Source organism: Tiliqua scincoides, chromosome 2, assembly GCF_035046505.1.
Source record: "Tiliqua scincoides isolate rTilSci1 chromosome 2, rTilSci1.hap2, whole genome shotgun sequence".
Taxonomy (NCBI): domain Eukaryota; kingdom Metazoa; phylum Chordata; class Lepidosauria; order Squamata; family Scincidae; genus Tiliqua; species Tiliqua scincoides.
The window spans coordinates 56,562,995-56,586,689 of NC_089822.1; the positions used below are offsets into that span (position 1 = coordinate 56,562,995).

Genomic DNA, 23,695 nt, shown 5'->3' on the forward strand with positions numbered 1-23,695 from the left:
TAGAGTAGGGAAAGAGGGCCCAATCCAATACAGAGCTACCACTGCCAGAACTAGCATTCTGGTGGTGGTGCGTGTGTTTTGGTAATCACAAATGGCATTCAAAAAGTGCACAAAGCTATCCACTTCTGGATTGTTGTTGGAGATGCTGTCCAGGCCCAGCATGTGGCAACTTAGTGAAGATGGCCCACCAACACTGCTGGTAAGTCAGCAGGGTGGGCATAATGGAGGGGGACCAGAGTTATGTCAGAGGTTGGAATTGGTAGCACCTAGCACAGGTGACTTGAACCAGATGCTACCCTCTCTGGTGTGAGCTGACAAGCCCCCTTTGTCTCTTTGGACTTGCACCTCTGCCTTACAGTGTTGCAGAAGGTACATTCCTGAATCCTGCATGTTGTTGCTTTTGATGCACCTGGAATACAGGCTGAGACTAATTATTTGCATGGGTTCCATTGCAAGTACTCATGTGAATGGCAAAAAAACTATTTGCACTATAGCAAATCAATTTAAAAAACAAGGTTTCTTTGCCCAGGTGATTTAAAAACAGCCTTGCTGACCTTTGTGATGTAAGATAAGAGTCATTAACAAGACTATCAATCAGTCTTCCTCCAAGAGCTTAGAAAGGCACTTCACTCAGCCTCTCCCTTCACCAATGCAAAGGATCACCTTTCTTTCATGTGCTCATGGGGAAGGGAGGGGTTGCCTGGAGAGAGGATTGATGGATTGTCATTAAGGAGGCTATTGTTAAAGGACTGTTCAGTTTTTAAAATTGATTTTAAAGGGATGCATTTTCCCCTTCTCCAGGGATCAGCACATTCCTTCTCATTTGCAGGGGCCGTTTGTGTTGAGTCAAATCTGTGTATAAATAGGTTGGACCTGTATAGCCATTTTTCTTGCTTATATAAGTGATCATACTTTATCATTTGGGCAAAATCACAGTATCTATCAAGGATGATTTTTATACTGTTAAAGTTTGTATTGTACCTGAAAATAAAAATACAAAACATAGTATTGTGCTGAAATTTAAAAAAGCAAATATGTTCTCTTTCCTTGTAGGCCTTTTCTGTCAAAAACATGCTTCTTCATTTGGATTGGCTTGTTCCTTTCTCACTCATTTTCTTGTATGACTGGATGCATACAACGTTTTCCCTAAATCTTGAGGATCCAAATGTGTGTAGCCACTGGGAGAGGTAAACTCTTTTTTTTACTAGACCACTCATAATATTTTGCTTGTAATTTGTTTATATTACTTTAAAGGATATATATTTATATTAATCCCTTTTTTAAAAAGTTTGTTTATTTAAAATATATGTTGCATCTATGACAACAAGCTATGGACCAGATCCTGAAGTTATCAAATGGACAGAAATGCACAAGTAAGACAAATATACACAATTCTATGTTGAAATATATCCATGTCTGGATTAGGAAACAGCCATCATTATAAATAACAGCCACACTAGAAATGAAGTATACCTTTAATCCAATTAACTCAGTGGGAGAATCTGCATATTCAGAGTGTAATTAGCCCTATTGGAAGCCATCCTGCTGTAATTATGAAGCTTTTTAATCTATTTTAAAAGTTGTTGGTTTTAATTATTTCTTTTTGGGGGAGGGGCAGGAAATTCAGAATTACACAATATGTAGCTGTAATTTTAGTGCAGTGTGTCATTCACTTTAATAGATGGGGCAATTCTGTGTATAGAAAGAGATGTGTGCAAAGTTGCCCTCTTACTATAACAGTTGCAGGAGTGCTAAGTGCATCAGAGTTCTCATGGATGAAAGACAGCAGTGATTATTTAACACAATACAAAGCTTGCAAAAACAATTTGAGAAGCTGTTATGACTGTTTCATACTCATTCCTATAAATAGTTGCATCTTTTAATTTTTGTCCCCTGAGGAAACTGCTGCACAGTAGAGAAATGCATAGTCAACAGATGAATCCAGAGCATTTATGTGAAATAAATAGCAAAAATCTGTTGGAAAAAACACAAGCAACTAAAAGAAAAGCAAAAACCCAAGTCCTAGTGGTTGTGTTTAAATATAGTACCGTAATCTTTCATCTGTCTTCCCATATTCAGGGGTGGGGCAGGAGGGAAGAACATAGAAAAACCACAATCTGGAACATTAACAAAGCACTCGCAGTTGTATTGGTGGGGCATACATGTTAATTAACATTAACTTGTCCTTGCTGTATCTTTCGCAACTTAACATACTTTGCATAAAATATTTTCATAGATGAAATGTGACTGTTGATAGAAAGAAAATAGGAGAAAGTTAACCTGCTAAAGGCTGTAATCCTATTCTATTACTTGGAAGTAAATTCTACTAATCTCAGTTGCACTTACTACTCAATAAATTGGCACAGGATTGGACTGCACTTTACTTAAATTGCATGGTGTTGTCTTGGACAATCTTAAGCAGCTGGATAAACTGTGTAAGATCACAGAAGCCACATTTCGTCCTGCAAAAAGCATAGTACTACAGGCTTTTATTGGAATTTGAGAGATTGTATTTTAATTGTGTAAACTACAAAAGAAGTAATTTCAGGTTTGTCCAGATAAGCTTGAAAATGGTCAAAATGGTAGAAACTGCAGAACAGGCAAGCAGTATTTAAATTATTTCATTTTAAATCCATATATTAGGGCCAGCCCAACCATGAGTCAAGGTTAGGGAGGCTGCCTTGGGTAGCAGATGCGTGCAGGTGGCACTCTGAACCTATTTGCTACTTCTGAATCTCTCCTTAACTCTCCTGAGGCCTCTCCTTGCCTCTCCTCACCTCCTGTTTCTTTGCTTTCTCATTTTTTTTTCAAATGGAGTAGCAGAGTGGATAGGAAGAAGGATGTCAGGAGAAGCACCATCTCACTTCCAAAAAAGGAAAGTTTTTTTTTTTGATTGGTTGGTTCTTCTTCCAACTTCTTCTTGATCTATTTAAAAACAGTGGCAGAATGAAGACTGAGAAAGTTAGAAGGGACAGTGTGTGGACATGCAGGCTGGTGGGGAGCTGCTTCCAGCACCACAGCCACAAGAACTTGGAGATGAAGGAGGTGGGAGGAGCTCACCCTGGTAGGGGTTCCTGCCATCATCCTGCCATTGTCTCATCTCTTTCTCTACCTCTGGTTCCTCTAAGCTGACAGATCCAGATGGCTTAGAGGAGGTGACAATGGCTGTGGAGGGTATGTGCCAATAAACAAAGAAAGGAGGAGGCAAATTCTGTATTTGTGTGTGTTGCCTGGCAACAGGGGGATGCCACCATGTGGAGGGGGCCTGACTCATGAGCTGCCAAGTGAGAATGGCTGAGTTTGGGCAGTGGGGTGTACGCCAGTATGCCAGGCAATGTTTCAGGAGGCAGATCATCTTGGGTTACCCCGCCTTACCCCATGATGATTTTTCTTATTTTTTTTCGTATTTGAGGACATCTGTTTTCATAGTAACAATATTTAATGAGTAAACTTAATGCGCCATCCAAAACTACAGACTTGTAGCTGCCACATTAATAAAAATGTTATTGTGTGCATTACCACATGTGCAAATAAACTTTAGTTCCCTTGCACATCATAATTTCTAGCGTTGAATGAAGTACCCCATGCCTGGATAAGTGCTAATAGCAGATTAATGGACACAAACAAGTGAAATGGAGAGAAAACACATTACCTGAGAAGGTGAAAAACTCCTTCAGTATGTACTGGGTGAAAGCACTGACATACCCATATTGTCTGGCTTGGGCAAATACAGACATGCCTCCAGGTCTGTATTACTGAAGAAAGAGTACCATTCATTTAATAGTTTACAATACCTTTATGCAGTCTCGTTTCATAGACTATTTCAGCAGTAAGCATTTGATTAAAAAGGACAAATTGATTTTTTTCATCTGTAATGTGGTTGGTGTTCACTTGCCAATTGTTATTACACTACTTCATCACAGACTATGCTGGGCTGGTTATGTTCTGCAACTTGGGATCTAGCCAAGATCCTAGAAATCGCAGAGAGATCTTTGTAGGATTCTTGCTTTTCCAAACAATGTTGTTTTCTGGAGCTGAGCTGGTGTAATTTGCTTAAGGTCAAGATCATTGAGGTGTTTCTTCAGACTTTTAAGCGCTGCTCCAAGGGCTCTAATGACAATTGGCACAATATTGACTTTCTTCTACCAGGGACACCCACGTTCTACTCTCAGATCTTAATATTTTCTGATCTTCTCATGTTCTTTATTTGCAACGCTACTGTCACCTGGGATTGCAATATCAGTGATCTTTGATTTTTCTTGATTTTTCTTGATTTTTCTTTTTGTCAATTACTGTTTCATCTGGAATATTGTGTTCTAGAAGTTTATCTGTCTGTAATCAGAAGTTCCAAAGAATCTATGTTTGGTTGTTTATCAGATTAAAGATTCCAGGAATTTTGGTGTGAAGGTAAATTGTGTTGTTTGCAAAGATTCCACTGAACCATAGCCACAACTCTAACCTGAGATTCTTTATAGTCAATTTGGATAATCCTACTACAGGCACTGATCAGATGGTCAACTGTTTTGATCTTTCATACTACAAAGTTGACATTTGCTGTTGTCATTGGTCTTCTGAATCTTTGCTTTGATATTATTATTGATATTATTATTAAAAATATCTATTTACCACTTATGAGCAAAAAAAATTCACAAAGTGGTTTACAAAGTTAAATCTCTGCTTTAAGTCTAAATCTTCAGTTTCCTCTCATCAGACTCTGAAATAATTGCAATAGGGTGCATACTTAGTAATTGGTTTTTGTTTCTGTTCAGTTATTCTGTTACAGTACAAGAATCCTATCCCCATCCTTTTGATCAAATTTACTACACCAGCTGTACGGACATATTGAACTGGTTTAAATGCACACGACACAGGTGAATTCTGTTTTCCAATTGTTTTCAGATATGTAGGAGAGTAATAGTTGTTTTATACAGTTATTTTAGATTTAACCTGTGATTTTACAAATGGGCTATGTCAGAATGCCAGATGCAAGGGAAGGCACCAGGATGCAGATCTCTTGTTGTCTTGTATGCTCCCTGGGGCATTTGGTGGGCCACTGTGAGATACAGGAAGCTGGACTAGATGAGCCTATGGCCTGATCCAGTGGGGCTCTTCTTATGTTCTTAACCTGATTTGCTAGTGGGTGAAGCTATAATTTGCATGTGGGCATGTGGTACTCACATGACTTCAGAATGATTTCTGAATTCTTCTGAAGGTTTTTGAATCTCCTTTTTTGTCAGAAAGACTGACTGTCCCAGCTTAGGGCTCAGTCCAGTTGGAGGTGGTCCTGCCTGCTGTCTCTTTGGCTTGTTGCCTATTCAGCCATTCATTGCCAGTGGCATAGCAAGTGGGGGGGCAGGAGATGGTCCACCCTGGGTACCAGGCCAGAAGGGGGTGCTGTGTGGTTGCGATGCAAGTCAACTCTCCACTGCAAGCAGTTATGACAGGTACAGGAGGCAGAAGCAGCAGGTATCTTGGTGATCATATTCTGAATGTTCCCCTTCTAAGAGAAAAATCAAAAGAGGATTGTTTCACCTCTACCCTCTTGCCTGCTCTGCCGTGACCAGGCAGGCAAGAAGGAGACAGATTTGACACCCATCTCCTTACCTTTACCTCTGCTGCCACCTGCTTATTTCATAATGTACATAAAGCACATTTATGGCATCCAGTGAGTAGGGAGCATTGGCGCTGGGCCTGTACCAGTCAGGTAATGAGCACAGCTCCAGCAGGAGGAAGATGCACCGCTACTGAGGATAAGTGAGACCACTGGGCGGCAGTGCGGCTTCTGGGGGGCAGGGGAGAGCAAGTTGGGGGAGGAACCAGGGCAGGAGGGAGGTGGGACTGGTGGAGCTCTGCTGTACCATATCCTGAACTCCGTGTCAGATAGCAAAACCTGACATGGAGTCTCTCAAGTCTGCAAAATAGCTGGCGCAGACTTGAAAAACCCCATTGCGGGGCTTGAGGCTTTCCCTTGGGGTAAGGAACATTTGTCTGGCAGCTTCCTGGCACCCACTGGATACAGCCATAGCCTCTTTGGTGCTACTGCCTCAGCAGGCACTGGGAAGTTTAGGACTGGGCTGCCCAACAGTTGGATAGGCAAGGAAGAAGAGGCAGCAGTAGGCTGTGTGCGCTAATGAATATGTGATTGAATGAAAGAAAAAAGAGGGTGGAAAATTAGGGTGCCACCTAAGACACCACTTCAGTTTGGGCTGTTCCTGGGTGTGCTTAAGCCCATGCCAGGGAATTGGTTTAAATGCTCCTAACTTCATGCAAAATAAACTCAGTGCACAACTGTGGCCATAATTTCAAGTTCACTTTTGAAGGCAGTATTGCTGACTGAGTTTTGAATAGTTCTGCTTTTTTGTTTTTTTACTGCTTCAAATCTGAACTAGCTTTGGAAATATTTGAAAGCTCCTCTGTATGGTATGGCTCATTGTACAAATACCTGAACAAAAGGTTTTTAGTGTCTTGACTTACATGTTATTTCATAGCAGATATTTTAAAGTATGCGATAACACATTTTACATTTGCCTATTTTAATAGAATCAGTTACCGTACCGCTTACAGGCATGGAGAAAAAACAATGTACAGACGAAAATCCCAGTGTTGCCCTGGATTTTATGAAAGCAGGGAAATGTGCATCCGTAAGTATCTTCACATCAAGGGTTTGATTTTTTTCTCTTTCTGCTTTCATTATTAGGATTTCATTGTGTTTATGCAACTCTTGATGAACCTTGTATGTAGATGACTGCTGATGTTGGTTGCCAAGAAAAGGAGTGCAGAGGCATGCTGCTCCTGCAGCGCAAGGTCGCCCCACAATAGGTAGTCCCATTCGAACTAGAGAGTTGGCCCAAGAGGATGTGCTCCAATTGCTTCCCCACTAGGTGGAATTACTAGGTATACAGTTTTTGTACAACGCCATGTGGTATCCCAAAGATATGGAAAGCTATTAGTTACTGTAGAAGCACTGTTACTGTAGTAAAATAAACCTCTGTCCATATCAGTCCTTCCTGTGTGGATGCTTTTGAGAGCTAAGCAAGCAGGTTTGTTGTAATTAGAACTGTTGTGTTTTAAGGCAACATCTCTGAATTCCTCTTCCTTGAAAGTGCCAATGCTGATGAATGCATAATGTTTCTGACTGACAGCTCCAGTTGGCTATTCTACGTTCTTGTCTAGCATCTCTGGTGCCAGGATTAGAAGAGCCCCTGATTATTTCTTCAGCTGTCAGTCAGCCAGAGAGATTGTAGTGTGCAAGTTTAAGAGTGGACAGTGGCTCTCTCATGCCACTGGAGAACAAAACTATGGTCTCTTCCTGCAGATGAAGAGATGGAAATGAGTGTCTTGGATTCCATGAATATTGGCCTTGAGAGAGACATGACATTCATGTCTTCTTTCTCAGTGGCAGTACCTTATTTTTCCTATTGCTTATGCAGTTTTCACTGGTAGTTGCAACTGAAGAAAATTATGCCTTTTGGGTACTTTAAATAATTAGCACTTTAGGGCGCACTTCTGACCCAGGATTGGGCCGGCGCAAGTCCCTTGCGCTGGCTGTGACGTAAAGCACGTTTGCGCCTCCTTGAGAGGAAACCAGGCCGGTGCTCTGAGAAGCACCGGCCTGTGTAGGCTGACATAAGCCTCTGCACCGGTTTCCACTCTGAGGCTTGTGTTGGCCCAGGTGGGCCAACGCAAGCAGCAAAGGTAGGTGGGGGGAGGTGGGAGGGAGGCATTCCTGGGCGGGGGGGAGGGTGGGTGGCCCCGGGGGCAGGAGGTGGGGCTGGGATCTGGCAATTATGCCAGATCCCAGCCCCTGTTCCTGGGGAGAATGGAGCAGCTTCAAGTTCTCCTCATCACTGGGCTGCCTTGCGTGTTGTAGACAGAACACGTAAACTCCTATCTGCAAGTTCTCCTACCCACAAAGTTCAACTGACAAATTTACAGCTCTCTCAGGTTCCATCTTCATACAAGTACTGAGTCTCCCATCCAGGTGGTCATGTGTCTAGAATCTTGACAAGTATGTCCCTTCTTTAGGTGGAGTATGGTTCTCATACAATAAAGGCAACTGACCAGTGGCTGCAGGACCATTAGACTATGAGGTCAAGTCACAGGACTTATTCACTCTGCACTTTCAATACAAGTCTCATGACCTGCCAGCTATATAGGGTGTGGTTAAAGCGAAACCTCTGTGTTCTAAGATGCTGAGCAAAATAGGAAAATGTTATGTTTTGAAGCTCAACAGGAAGCTCACCTTATGTCTGTTAGTTGACAATATTAGATATAGAAAATGGGGTTTAGGAACTTTCCACCTCTCCCCAGCATAAGTGCACACCTCTGGCTTGGATGTTGAAGAATCATACAGGAGTCCTAACTTTCCAGTTGTGTGCCTATGACTCCCAAGGCTTGGCGTTCATGTGGATGTCATTCCAGACAGACACAGCTACCTGTGAGACACAAGAAACTGTTCTGAAACCTAACCACAAGAAAAACAGTATGCATTTTGAAGGTTTGGGCAAAGGAGCTAAGATTCAGACTTGAGGCAAGCAATTTTGCCATAACACTATGGCCTGGACTGGCCAAGCTCTGGTCTGACTTAGATTTTTAACCATCATATCTATGATTCTCCCCTGATCCTTCCATTCTGCCAATTTACTGGTGATGACAGGGCACATAGGGGGTACAGCAGGCTGCTGTTGCCTTTGTATGATCTCTAGCCGTTTGCCCTGGCAGTTGTGACCTGCTTAAGGGCAGAGCAGCTCTCCTGTTATTGGCACAGGACATATGCTGACAAATTTGGAGATCCATCAGCGTAAAGCGCTGATGCGATTGGGCCATAAGGCAGTAATCTTATGCAATCTCATGCACACTTTCCTAAGAGTAAGCCCCGCTGAACACATTGTGACTTACTTCCAAATAAACATGCAGAGAATTGCACTATAAATTTAATTAGACAATTAGGTAATACTTAAAAATCTAGCTGTCTGATACTGCATCTCCTTACATTCCTTGTAGCAAACTGGATTTTAAATTATATCAGGCTTTGTAATTTTAGCATCTCCCTACATCTGGTTTTAAGATTTCCTGACAAACCATGATACAGACACAACCCTTTTCACCTTCCTAAAACTCTCCAAGTCTTTGAACAAAGTCCAAATGTAAATATCATTACAGCTGTTTCTAGCATGTTACATATGTCCCTAATAGCTGTGCTGTTTTGTGTGTCCTAGCCGATGCACAGATTATGTTCCCTTGTGTAGTACCAGCACTAAGATTAACCTAGGAATGTGTAAAAGGTCATAATTTACAGCGCAATTCTATCTTGTGCTGGAACAGGCAGGCCAGGAGGCCTACACTGTATTCAGTGCAAGGTAGGGGCCCAAAGTGGCTCAGCCGGAGGTAAGGAGAAACTCTTCCCCTTTCCCCTGGTAAGCCACCGCAGCCCCAATGGGTCTCCTCGGACTTGTGCCCCCTCTGGAGGTGGCATAAGTCTGTGGAGAGCGAAGCGGCTTGCAGCTGTTCCACACTGCTCGGGAACAGGGGCTAGGATTCGAGCTGAGTCCCAGCCCCGTCATATGTACCGAGTCCCAGCCCCGCCCCCCGGACCGCCCTCCCCCCTGCCCCAGAATGCCTCCCTCCCACCTCCTTCCCGCCCTCCACAGAGCTTTGTATCAGCCAAGCTCGGCCAACACAAGACTCCCCCGTGAAGTTGCTGTGGAGGCTGGATTTGGCCTCCACGGGCCAGCGCGTGTCCCTGTGCCAGCCCTGCCAACTCTAGCAGAGGCACAAACACGCCTTATGGCAGGTTTGTGACCCTCTTGGGCCAGCACAAGGGACTTGCACCAGCCCAGGGCACTCCTAGGATTGCGCCCTTAGTCATGTAGTCAAGAGGAAGGACTGGCAGGACAATAGGAAGAGGGACAGGGAAGAAAGAGGCAAGGAGTTGTACCCACTGACTCTTGTACACTCTGACCATAATTCATATTAACATCTTATTAGCATCTGTATTCAAGATTACTGAATGGAGAATTGTCTTTAACATTGTATACAATTCACAGACATTCTACATGCATTTAATTGTTGACGTAGCATAGTACCACTAGAGGGTAAAATTACTGCACCTTGAAAACATATTGATGCTTGGTGCAGGAATTGCAAGTTCAGAACCAGGTAACAATTGCAATGACACATGCTAATCATAAAGAATGATGAAAGGAAAAAAAAATTAATGCAGCTGACCATAAGGTGTATAGACTGTTGGTCTATACAACTGTTATATTTTGCAGGATTTGTTTTGAGAAAATGTGAGGAGGGACACGTTGAAATGGAAGCTCTCCATTTGCATTGTTTTATTTTCTTGTAGTTGTTTATGCCCCTGAATGCAGTAGAGCACAGGCTGTCCTGGCTGTCATCTTCATAGCTGAAAACAGTGGGCTGCTTATTGGCATATCAAAAAGTTAAAGAAAGAAGAAAAACATTATAAATGAAGAGTAGAAAAATAGGTAATTAAATGTTGCATGTTGGTTGAAACAACAAAGACTCTAATTATTAAAGTTTAACCACTGTGCAAGCCTATGCATGTTTACTTGGAAGTAAGTGTTCAGTGAAGCTTACTTCCAGCAAAGTGTGCATAGGATTGCAGGGTAAATTTATTTTGGTGTAAGCTTTTGTGAACTACTGTCTTCTTCATCAGGTGCAATCAACTGATCATACTTGTAGTCCACAAAAGCTTAGGCTAAAATAAATTCCTTAGTTCTTAAGGTGCTATAAGACTCTTTGTTGTTTTTGCTGCAACAAAAGGGTCAAACTAGACAAGATCCTATACACATGATTGGAATTTCTGTGTTTTACCATTTTTCATGAGTAGCTCATGGGAGTGGAAGGGAATATGACACAATGGCCTGAAATCACAGTGGGGATAGGGGGCTTTAATACTTCGTTCCTGCCAAGATTCCACTCTCAATTGTGGCATCAAACATGTTGTTTTTAATGGATGTAAACTTCCACTGAAAGCTAAGAGAAGCTTTTTTCCCTATTAAGAATAGCAAGGGGGTAGTCACAACCAGGATTATAACAACAGCAGGGACAAAGTACTTAAGACTCCTTTCCCATGCCCTAGTTTTGGGCTATTTAACCCCCCCCCCCATGTGCTCTTTACTAAAGAAAAACAAAATATGGAAGCTCCAACAGTATGCTTAGGGTCATGTCTACTTTGACTCCAATGCACTTACCTGTTTGAAAATTATTTGTGTGAGTTGAGTGTGTCAACTATCCACAGTATATAACAGGGGTGGCCAGACTTGCTTAATGTAAGAGTCACATATAATAAACTTCAGATATTTGAGAGGTGCAATAGAGATGTTTGACAGCCACAATTTAAGACGCATTAAAATTCTTAATGGTCCAGTCCTATCAGCCTCTTCCTTGCTGATGCAACTAGCATTGTGCCAGCAAAGGCTTCTTTTAGCAGTTGCAAAGCAGCCTCCACTGGTGTGTGCTGCAGGCCTGCTGGTGGGGAGGCTGGAGCTGCCTCCTGTACCCTGGCGGATCCACAAAGACTTGCCAGAGCAGATAAGCCTGCTCAGGAGGTTTGAGGGAGGTGGGAAGGGGGTTGAATGCAGTGGGTGGTAGTAGAACAGGGTGGTGACAAGAGCAGAGAGGAGGGTGGATTGGGTCTGCAAGGGGGCTAGTTTGGCAGTAGCACATGCCAAATTCTAGGCCTCATCCTCCATCATGGTTCAACATGGACTTGCACCGGCAATATCACTGCTGCAGGTCTGGATTGTCTCATACCTGCTGCTAGGACTTACTCTGGGGCAAGGGGACAAACTTTCCCTTACCCTGAGGAGACCTCCAGCAACTAAAAATCACCCATGGGATACAGTGCTAGCTGTGCTAGCACTCCTGCATCACCCCATAGGGATTTAGGTAGGATTGAACATTAAACTTACTGTGCGTTTTAATCCAGTTGACTCTCAGTTTGTACCTGGTAAATATAGTGCTTGAACATTTTTTATTTATCTTTTATATTAATGTTGACATATTTCTGCGAGCTGCATGTTGTATGTCAAAGAATGACTTGCAAGCTGTGGTTTGGCCACCCTGGTGTATAACATAGAAGTAGAAAAAACAAAGTAAGACTTCTTTTCTGCATATAACTGATGGTAGTTATTCTCTGAAAGTGAAGTGTGTCCTTAACTATGTTTATGTATAAAGCTGGAATGGCTGCGGTGGAATCCTTGCTGAAATGTTCAAGCTGGAGAGAACAATTTGTAGCTGTTAAACATATATTCACTCTGCAGAAGTTTTAAAAACTAAATATGTTAACATTTTCTTTGTTAAGAGAAATGGAAGAATAGAAAACAGCTGGGTCATAGAGAGCATTGGTTTCTCCCCCCCCCCCCGATCATACATTTGTATTCTTCCTGATTTCTGTCTCTCTCTGACAGCTCACTGTGCTGACAAATGTGTACACGGCCGTTGTATTGCTCCAAACACCTGTCAGTGTGAGCCTGGCTGGGGTGGACCCAATTGCTCCAGTGGTAAGTCTACATCTGTTGCTGTCTATCTGGTGCTCTGTCTAGTCTGTTGTCCTCCTTTGCAAGGAGATTTCAAAAGTTTAGTGCCAGGATTCCCTAGTGCCTGTCTGAGAACTCAGCTCTGATTTACAAAAAGGTATAGAAAGAACTGCTTTGTGTGATCCAGTTTTTTCTCTGAATTTTCTTTATTAAATTACAGGAGATGCCAAGTGTCAGCAGCTAAATACCCACATTAATTCATTTCTTCACATATAGGACACAGGTTTTAATAGAATATAAGTGACTGATTTTTCAGTTCAGCAGAACTAAGTGGAATTCATTGCAAGTTCAGCAGAATATGCATCTGGAGACCTGTAAAGTTGGTATTTCCTTGCTTTCCCTCCTCCATTACACACAAAAAGCAATGAATTAACTAAATAAATGAATGCAGTGATTGTATATGGAAGACTAAAATCTTTTAAACATATTCTCCATGTTGATTTTCATTTTCCTTTCATTGGTGCCGGTGTTAAAGCCCTTTCTTCTGTTAGTGCCTCCGTTCATGCGGCACTTGCTGCTAGTGTCATCAGGTTCAACTGTGCAAATACTATGTTCTTGTCTGTGCACAATAGAAGCCATGTGAAAGAGCACTTGTTGCTGCATCTTGAATTGAGTGGCCTCCCGGGAGGTTTGTGATCCCTTGCAAAAGTTTTTGCATACTAATTGCAGCTAACTTGAAGTACTAAAATTTGTTTCAGAATACTGTCATACTTCAAGGACATATTAGGATCAAATATGACATTTTGTTCATAGGCTGCCGGGTATGGGGGACTGTTTAAGGGAAGCTGTGACTAGAATACATCCCTTTTTCCCCAGTAGACAAAAGAGATGCTATGTTTATTGAATTGTCTTGCTGCAAATCAAATTGTTCACAGTCATTCCAAGACTTGTAGGCTGCATAATTTTGATGAACACTGTTGTCTGTTGTGCAATGTCAGGTGTGATTTCCTTATCTGTGTTGACAAACAGAGCTTTTTGCTGCAAGATGGCAGTGAAATTCTCACCAAAAACGCGATACTGGGAGATAGTGCTTGGAATTCTATGACAATCTGGATCTGTTAATATTGCCAATATTAAAATTGCTAGGGGAGGGAGAGAGGCAGGTCCAGTGGAACTCCGCTCCACCGGATCCTGTGCGTTCGTGTGGGGCTCGGTGCCCTACACAAATGCCTTTACCTTGGGGCTGGTAAAGATAAATTGAGTAGCCCCATACTTGAGTAGCTCCATTGCGGGGCTACTTCCCTTACCCGTGAGAAGGGGACAAAAGTCCCCTTCTCCCGAGGTGCCGCCCACGGTAGCCTGTGGCACGTAGGATCTGGCAGCAGCTGTTTTCGGTGCCGCCAAAGCTGCGTGCCACAGTTGCTCAGGATTGGGTTGGGAGTGGAGTAGGTCAGACTTAGATAAACCAGTTCTTTTGTACTCACACAGCCACAAGTCTGTAATAATAAATGAGTTATTTAACCCTTTTCGTCCATACCATGATTGCTTTTTAAAAAAAAATAAGACATTTGAGAGTTTCATTAAAGGAGCTCCTGTATTACATCCAGTCTGTGTGTTAGTTAAAATAATCAAGTTGATAAGGGCCAAGCTACACATTATAATGAATATTAGTTTTCTCTGGTTCTGTTCTTTTTTGTACATACAGGGATGTGCGCCTTAAAACACTTCTAAAAAGTCTTCCGAGACTGAAGGTTGCCAACGAACGGTGGGGGATATTGCACGCTCCCTGCAAGCTGCTTACAGTTTATGAAGCTTTTAAAAACTTAAATAGTCCACAAGTAGTGCACAATCAGGATAGGTATTGCAACAGGGGTTATGAGCTAAAGCCCCCTTTCCTCAGCATGTTTGTGCACCATTTTGTATGCTGAAAAGCAAGGACCACATTTAGTGTATAGCATGACCTTTATTGTTATGTAGGGTCTTAAATTCTTAATGTATATTGTGAAGAACAAGGTAAAATCACTGGCTTCGTTCTGGTTCCATCTTGTAGGCCTGCAGCCATTTTGCAGCAGCTGTGAGAACAGAGCTTGTTAGCAGTGGCATCAGTATGGGAGTGCAGGCAGTGTCACTCAGGACGGGTAACACCATACCACCAAAGCCTCTGTTTGCTGATCTTCGGCTTGCTTCGGTTCTAGCTGCCTTGCACTCTTGCTGACGATATTGTTTTTGCCGCTCACCAACAAGAACACAGTGACTGGGCTGTGAGCAGACCAGAGATGGCTGGATGGAAGTGGTCTGAAGGCAGGCTTTTCACATTTAAAGTAGTGTGATAGCCTGGAAGGTCAGGGGTGATGTGATTATGGTATTACATCACTCTCGAACTTCTGACATGCTGGACTTCTGCAGGTAAGCACTGCACCATTCCTTATCAAGAATCTCACTTCCTCCAGATCCTGAGCTCGAAAATGTGCAGGACATCAAGGTATTGCTAATTGGAAATGGGAGCCAGCTGTGAATCTTCAGTTGGGAGGGGTCAGAGTATGTTACTGGCACTAACACCAGATGGTGAGGTTATTTGCCTGAAGGTTTGGCAGCCCCAAATCTCTGGTTGACGAAGGGCTAATTTTAAGGTGTAAAAAAAACCCTGGTGCTGGGAAGGGATGAGCAGCTCTTTGCCATTACTGATTGCTGATCTCTGTTTGTATCTGCTGTGGTGCAACAGGTAGAAGAGCTGCCCTTTGGTTATGCTCAAAAGTTGGAAAAATTCACATGAGCGCTAGGAACAAGTAAATTTAGGAGCTTAGCTTTATTGCTTTAGGATTATGTATGTGTTGTACTTATTCTCTCAAATACCTAAATGCCTTTCATAATAATGTGTAACCATAATTCTGTTCTTTAAAAAGAAACTCTTCTTGCACCATGGTGCTAATCCAAATTCTCCCTCTTTCTGTAGCTGCACTTTGAAAATGATGTTGGGACTGTCACTTATGGAACTCCCACATCATGCTCAATTCCTCTGGAGAAACGTCTCCTACTGTACGTGTTCTTACACCCATTGCTATCAGCTCCAAGCATCCAATTTGCTGTGATTGTGGTTTTGACCATATGTCTTTGCTTTGTCACAATTATGCTTAAGGAGCAATGTGCTGTTGTGTTTATGACTCTGGGAAGCTCATGTTGGCAAAGCTTGAGATCCTTGCTTGGAGCAGAAAATTAAACAGAGGCATCAGAACATGACATGTCTTATCTTGTTCCGAAAATTATTGTAGTAAAGAAGATGATACTTTTTTTGTTCTTATCTGATCTTTCTTTGGCAAATGTGTTATATATTGGATGTCTTGTATTGCCTGAAGTATAATTTGATGGAAGCAGATGGAGGAAGCTTATATGCAACTGAAAAGATGCATTACATGATGTAACAGGATATACACATAGAGAATATTTTCTTTTCAGCTAAAGAGCTGACATTCATGAACAAAATTATGTGATTAAAGGTTTATTGAATGGACACAGTAGACAGATCAATGTCATTTGTGCAGACAGAAAACAAGTTGAAGCTATCCCTTGCAGCTAGGGAGTCAACACAACACATTGAGAAAGTTGTTCATCTAGCTGGAAGAATATTGATTGATATGTTTGTTTCCAAATGTATGGAAGAACAGGGAGATGGTGATTGCAAGCACAATGGAAGCAGTTTTATGGTTTTCAGTAATTTTAATAAAACTGACTTTGTAACACTACTACAACAGTCCTTTTTAAAATGGAAATAATGTTTTTGGCAATGCAACTATTAGAGGAGAACATATTGGGATGAAGAGGTGCTTTACCATTTCTTTTTCAACTGGTTCCCCATTCCAGAACACTCCCAAAGTTCTTTTCCCTGTTGGGGTTCCTGATGCAGGTTGAGCACCCTCTTTGCACCCTTCTTTCTTCTCCAGTTGACCAGCTGGAAGTGACTTTTCCTGTTTTAAAAGGATTGCTGGATAACATTACACAGATGTGTATGCACTATCTAATTTTGCCAATTTTGTTTAGTTATACCCAATAGAAAGTGAGTGGGTGATTTATTGACCATGCACACTGTGACTCCTGTGAGACTTTGCCAATGAAAAGCAAATAATTGTCATCATTAATCTTCTATTTCCTTAAGTGAAAACACTTGCTTTCACTGGTAGTATTCTTGTTTGTCGCTAGGGGTAATTCTGGGTCAATACAGGTGTGAAAGCTTCATTGTGTAATTTAACATCAATAGAATTGCAGTGAGAACTGGATTTTAAAGAGCACAGCTGCTATTAAAAGCAGTTACTCCCCAAAGTGTTACTCCTCCCAGTCTTTATTATAAGTGAAAGTGTTTGATTTAAAAAAGTCTCAGTTTGGGCCCAATATTTTCATGTTAAGTTTGCAGGCTGGACAAATCAAAAACCAAAAACAAAACCCCACATCTTTTTATTTTTAAGTTGCACACATTTATTAAGGAAATTTTCAGACACAATTATGGTATCCTGCAGTGCCATTTACTATAAGGAATGCCTGCAAAGTTTGTGAGTTCCATGCTCCCAGCTATTTTTCTCACAGGCCTGGCAGATAGAGAAGAGAAACACTATCCCTTGGCACATTTTCTGTGGGATATGCACACGAAGTACAAATGTTGCCAGATTCTCAGAGAAGTGTTTAGTTTTTAATCAACCTTTGAAAGACTAAACTCGATTGACAACCAAACCAAATGAATACATTCTGCCAACCCAGGAGGATTCAAGTCACCAGGGAGTCAAATCAAACTTGAACCTGCAGTGAAAATTGGGTCTCCTCCCCCCTAGCCAGAACAGAACCCAAGCAACCATTTGACTGTACCTAATGAATATGAACTAAAGCTGGACTGAAAAAGAAAATAAGATTTCTAACTCAAAATAAGATATGACTACAAAACTGATGTCATAACATACATTTCAGCTCACTTGCCTAACCTTAATTAATAATGAGCCTTTTATCAGTTCTATACATTTTGTATGTGTCTAGCCTCCTGTAGTGCTCTGCTGTGATCCAGGACTAGCCAAGGAAGAATGGGTAGCCTGCTGCTATTAGGATGCAAGTCCTTGTAGAATAAGCAATGAAGATAAACATTTTGATGGAGAAATGGGAAAGCTAGCTGTTTTTATATGCACTGTAGGGGAAAAAATGCCGTTTAGAGTGGCTCATCCATTCAGTAGGTGTTGAAATTGTTTCTTTAACTCTTAATCTAAAGGCTACCACAAGCATAGTTGAAAAGAAAATTTTCTTGCTGGTGAGCTGCATCTGTGGTTAGGTTAGCAGGATCCCAGACAAAGCAGATTGCAGTAATCTTCAAATGCACAGCTTGTTCCCTTAACCCAGCCATTTTCAACCCCTGTGCTGTGGCACACTGGTGTGCTGTGAATGGTCCCCAGGTGAGCAGCAGGAATTTGGGAAAGGGTCATTTATTAGTAGAGCCATTGGGGGATATGGGCCTCCCATTGGCAGCACAGTGTGCCTTGTCAATTGTATGTATAAAAATCGGATGGCATGCCTTGACCGGTTTAGTGCCTTGCCAGTGTGCTGTGAGATGAAAAAGGTTGAAATCACTGCCTTAACTAGTAAAAGCATTCTGGATGTTTAATTTGGGGCAGGTTGTTTTGCTTTTGCTATTAGTTCAGTAAGTTGCCAGAAATGCAAGGGGCGGGGCCATTCCTTCTGTTCCTCAACCTGTTTTCATTTAGGTATACAACTTTGGTGAACAGACAGTCTATGTATTGGGATCCAGATTCACCCAGAAACAATTGGCACTATTCCTAGACCCATTAAGAACAATTGAGCAGTGCTACCAGACTCATTAAAAACCACTGGATAGCACTCCTAGATCCGTCAGACAGCTGCTGCGCACTACCTTTGGCCAGCCAAGTAATGCTGGACTCCAGTTGTGTCACTGGAGGGTTTCAGTTTGTGTCACCCAGTGTAGGAGGCCAGCATGTCACCCCCTATGATGGACATCCTCCCATGCAGTGGGTGGGGCAATGCCCTGGACAGTGGGCTTGGTGATGTATCATCACCCCACACCTACTGGTTTTTTGGCTATAACTTTTGATAGAATGGAGATATTTCATTGACTTGTATGAAATTATACCTCGATTTATATATAACATGATGGTATTATTCAAAAATACCAAGATTTAAAAAATGTTGGTGAGTAGTGGAATCACCCCCCCGCCCCCGTGCATCACCTGGTGTGGCCCACATCCTCCTAGTGATGCCACTGCTGGCTCTTCTCTTAGGCCTGCTCTAGGAGCTAACTCAGGCCTCATCCAGGTGCCAGAATGTTTGGTGCTAAGAACTGGAAACTTTACCAAGTATTTAGGCTCTTACAAATCTATGCACACTTATTTGTATCAAGATAGAATGGATTAAAAATAATAATAAAAATTACTTCACACGTTTAGTAGCTCTGACTAAATGTGCTAGTGGGAAACAGCAAACATGCATAGGCTAATAGAGTAAAGGCACCTCCATAAGAAATGACAATATGTATCATTAAAAAAATAAAATACATAATCCTTCAGATGTTTCAGTGTGCAGGACAATGGACTATCAAGTGATACCCACTCACTTCTTCTCCAGCTTTGCAGGTGACACTAAAAAGTAAGAAGACACTCAGAAAGCTTTCATTGATTTTCATTATTTCCTTGATTCTATGTCCATGTGTGGCACTATCCTTAACTGACATTTAGTTCTTTATGCTAATATCAAAATTCCATACAAATGGTCAGCATTACATGAGAATTATCAACTGAACTTAGAAACAACTGTGAAATAATAACATAGTTAAACTGGGAAAAGCTCAACACAAATTCCATCCTGGTATAAACCACTCATACAGTATTTGTGTTTTTAAGGTTTCCTATAATTATGACTTGTTCCCAAAGATTTCCTGTTTTTCTGTAATGTACGATTGACAAGAAAACCCATGTGTGCTCTACCAAAAGAAAATTAAAAGGTCTTGTGAAATGTACAATGTGCAAAGCATACAATTCAGCCATTTTATACCTTTGACACCACATTTTCACTTTCTTCCATTTCATGGATCAAAAAGCTTTTTCAAAAAAATTAAGCCTAAATTCTCAGATGGAAAAAAATCCTTTCTTTACACAGAACAATAAGAATGGCATATACGCCAAAGGGTTGAAAGCCCACATGTAACAAACAAAATTTGAAAGAAACGAAAGATTCTGGTGGGGAACCTAGATGTGAAAGGAACTACACTCTACAAAATCATGTTATGTTTCTTAGGAACACAAAAGGCACATAAATATTTTAATGAAAATAATAGCAGAACCATATAAAATTATTCTAGTTGAAACCTGTGGAATAGAAATACAAATGCTAGTGTAAGGCTGCAATCCTAACTACACTTTCCTTGAAAGTAAGCCCCACTGAACAAAATAGGACTTATGAGTAGAACTGGTTAGGATTGTGCCCAAAGAGTGTTTTTGTAGGTTATTAGTGGTAACATAACCAATTTACAGTAATGCCCTGTTGTTTCTTGATAAACATTATTTTCTGTTATATTATTGATGCTTTAAATCCTCTGTCTTTCATTCCAATAGGAAAGTCAGCTGTTATCTTTCATCTCACATAAGCTGTGAATTGGATATTTTGCTATTTCCTTAAATCCAGTTTCAAGCATCATGGAAGAGAGCCTTGGACTTGTGCTTCTTACAGTGCAAGGCCAGTGGGCCTGCACTGTATCCAGTGCAAGTTTGGGGCTCTCTGAGGCTTGGCCCAAGGCAAGGGGAAACTTTTCCCCTTACCCTGGGAAGAGCTGCAGCAGCCCCAATGGGTCTACTTGGATCTGCGACTCCTAAAGAGGTGGCGCAGATCAGAGCAACACAGGACTGCCCCAAGCCACCAATGAGGTCAGAATCTGACATAACTGCTGGATCCTGACCCCACTCCCCACCCTCCCGGCCCTGGGAATGCCTGTCACCCGCCCTCCCCCCACCTCAAAACGCCACAGTGCAAAGGATAACAGGCAGTTGGAGGTGCATATTCATTTGGATAATCTCTAAAACACCTGAAATTATTTATTACAAATAGTATGTTAGAGAAGGAGCAGAAGGAGGGAAGGTGGAACAGGGAGAAGATGGGGCAGATCAGACCTGGGAGCGAGGCAGGTTCAGCAGCAGCCTTCCAGAAGGAGTCACAATGTAACTATAAGTGCTTGATTTTGTAGTTCATTTTTCCCTAGAATGCTGAGTTCCATCTGATAGCCTCATTCTGTTCTCGTTAAATTCTATTCTTTGGAGAAGAACAGGACTGCATGCAATCACAGTGAAATATTCAGGAATATTCTTACATTCATTCATGTTTCTATTTTTTTGCTACTTTGTCAGATGAAGTGAACAAAAAGAAGAAAAAAGCGAGGCAAAAACCCCTGTGGTCAGGTTCCGTTAATATTGGGCTGACATGTTGTTTACATTTTCAAAAAGACTTTTAAAACAATCAGAAATTCATGCAGAGTGACAGAAAATATGACTCATTTCATATTTCACGCTGTATACAATACCACAGTTCTTTCCTTCTCAGTTTACAAAGCAGTGGACGTTTAGGAAAGCTATCTGCATAAAACTGGATGTCAAGTAGCAGAATAATAATGTACGCTGATGCTGAATTACAATATGAAATGCACTCTTACATCTTCAAATGTACAAAAGTTCCAAGAATGATGCCCATTGATGTTAATACTGGGTTAGGGGAGGGAAGGCAGCTTCCTAGTTTGTCCCATTGAAAAAGAATTTTGTAGCCTGGGATTATTTCTCTGTACTGTATATAGTTGTCACTTGACAGTCAGCTTCAGAGAGCATTTATAATTTGCTTTTGTTGCAGTTGATGGTAAATGTGAATTGTCTTCATGATCTATGCATTTTAATAGCATTTATATAATGTAATATTCCTTTTCCCATAAGCATTTTTTCACTTGAGACATTGTCAGTGAAATGTTTGTTGTCCTATATTTTGTATGATCTGCTGAATCTGTACTACAGAGGATTAAAGCAATATTGTTCCCAAGTGATCTGAATGGGCAAGACAAATAAATACAAATATAAGTAGAATCACATTGTTTTATTTACTTAGAATATACCAGGGCTTTTCAAACTGGGGCGGCGCGGCGCCCCAACCTGCGGGCCCTGGCCCCTGCCCCCTTAAGGGGCGGGGGCAGCCTGGAGGCAGGGAGGAGGCAGCGGCGCGATCCCCAGGATCCCCAGGATCGCACCGCTCAGGGGGGCTGCAGGGCTTGGGTACACGTACCCAAGCCCCTGCAGCCTCCCGGGGATGCGGGGAGCCCAGCGTGACCTGCAGCAGGGCTCCCCGCAGCAGAGAAAGTAGATGCGGAGCATAAGTGGAGCGCGATTACTCTGCATCCACTTTCACTGCTGCGGGATGCTGCAGGAGCTTCTATATGTGTACACAAGCCCCTGCAGCCCCCCTGAGCGGTCCAATCCTGGGGATTGCGCAGCTGCCTTCCCCCGCCCCTGCTGCCTCCCCCCTCCCGCCCACGCAAGAACTTAGTGACTCTCAAACTCTCCCAGCGGAGACCCCCAGCTACTTCCCAGTACCTGCTGGATACAATGGTAGGCACTTTGGCGCTGCTGCTCCAGCAGGTGCCGGGAAGCACAGGACCGGTTTGTAAGCAGGCACATAGCTTCTTACTATAATGTACTGTGAGCACCATTTGTATGTCGCACATTTTGAAATAAACTGTATAAATATTTACCATCACCTTAAATGCTTACATTATGTAAAAGAATCACATTGTTCTTTGATATGATTTCCGCTTATGGTCAGTTCAGATGTTACTATCTGCAATTGTGTGAGTCAATTCCCATGCCTTTGGCATCTGCACTCATGTAAATAATGTGATGTGAGAACTGGGACCTCTTGTGTATTTGTGGGACAATTTAAATGTTGATGGAGACCAGGTGTCCAAACTTTTTGGCAGGAGAGCCACATCAGATCTCTGACACTAAGTTGGGGATTGTGCTGTTCGTTTCTTCTTTGTTGCTTACACCAGATTTTGGAACAGTAATGTCAGTCATTGTGATATATATTCCAATAAACCCATGTCTGATACACTGTAACCGGAGGATAGTCTGAAGGACTGCCTGTTTTCAGAATACTAAAAACTGTGCAACCTCTATGGATGTTTCAATGTTTTAAATACTCAGCAGAAGCAGTGAGATGAAACAGTGTTTCATTCATGGGGTCTTTAAGCATACTTGCTGTGAATACATTTTTGTAATAGTTTTTCACTGCAATTTTGCTCATTCTGTAGTTTTTAAATTTCACATAACTTATCCTTGGGAATCAACTATCTGGAGACCTATTGACTTCAGTAGTATGGAGCTAAGTAAAGAGAAAGGAAGTGTGCGCTTGCGCTCTCTCTCTCTTGCTCTCTCTCTTTCTCACACACACACACACACACACACACACACACACACACACACACACACAAAGGTACACCACCAAGCTTTTTATTGTATTGGCAACCTTCAGTCTCGAAAGACTATGGTATCGCGCTCTGAAAGGTGGTTCTGGCACAGCGTCTAGTGTGGCTGAAAAGGCCAATCCGGGAGTGACAATCCCTTCTGCACCGGGAGCAAGTGCAGTCTGTCCCTGGTCTGTCTCCCTGGCTATGGGCCTTCCTTCTTTGCCTCTTAGCCTCAGACTGTTGGCAAAGTGTCTCTTCAAACTGGGAAAGGCCATGCTGCACAGCCTGCCTAAGGTTGCTCTATGCAACTTTCTCTATGCAACTTTCTCTAGCATACTGTATAGCTATTTTTTTTAAAAGGTTAACCTCTACTTCACTGGTATTTAAAGTGGTAGGTTGCAACCCACCATAGAAACAAAAAACAGGCCATTCCCCCTTAAGGGGAGTGACCCAGAAATGGGTGCCCTGGTGGCGATACAGCGATCACGGTGTTGTGGGGACACAGAGGCTTGTCTCCCTCCCTGGTGAGGGGGTTAGCAAGCCTTGGAGAGGGTCCAGGAGGTCCACAGGCCCCTCTGTGGGTCTCCCCCAAGCGATTTAGCACTCTGATCTACATGTTGGAGCAACTTCTGGTTTACCCCAAGTGCCTCCTGGTAAACCAGAAGTCGCTCCAATCTGTAGATTGGAATAATAA

The 23,695-nt window shown here is 42.2% G+C and overlaps 1 protein-coding gene across 2 annotated transcripts in view; it reads left to right on the top strand.

The window, feature by feature from the left end:
• Nucleotides 1-1,071: 1,071 nt before the first annotated feature.
• Nucleotides 1,072-23,695, top strand: part of MEGF10 (multiple EGF like domains 10) — a 94,224-nt gene continuing 71,600 nt past the window's right edge. For both annotated transcript variants that reach the window (XM_066614730.1, XM_066614731.1), the window contains exons 1-4: nucleotides 1,072-1,187; nucleotides 4,770-4,871; nucleotides 6,541-6,641; nucleotides 12,438-12,530. In XM_066614730.1, coding sequence (XP_066470827.1) covers nucleotides 1,072-1,187; nucleotides 4,770-4,871; nucleotides 6,541-6,641; nucleotides 12,438-12,530 — 412 coding nt within the window. The remainder of the gene's footprint in view (nucleotides 1,188-4,769; nucleotides 4,872-6,540; nucleotides 6,642-12,437; nucleotides 12,531-23,695) is intronic.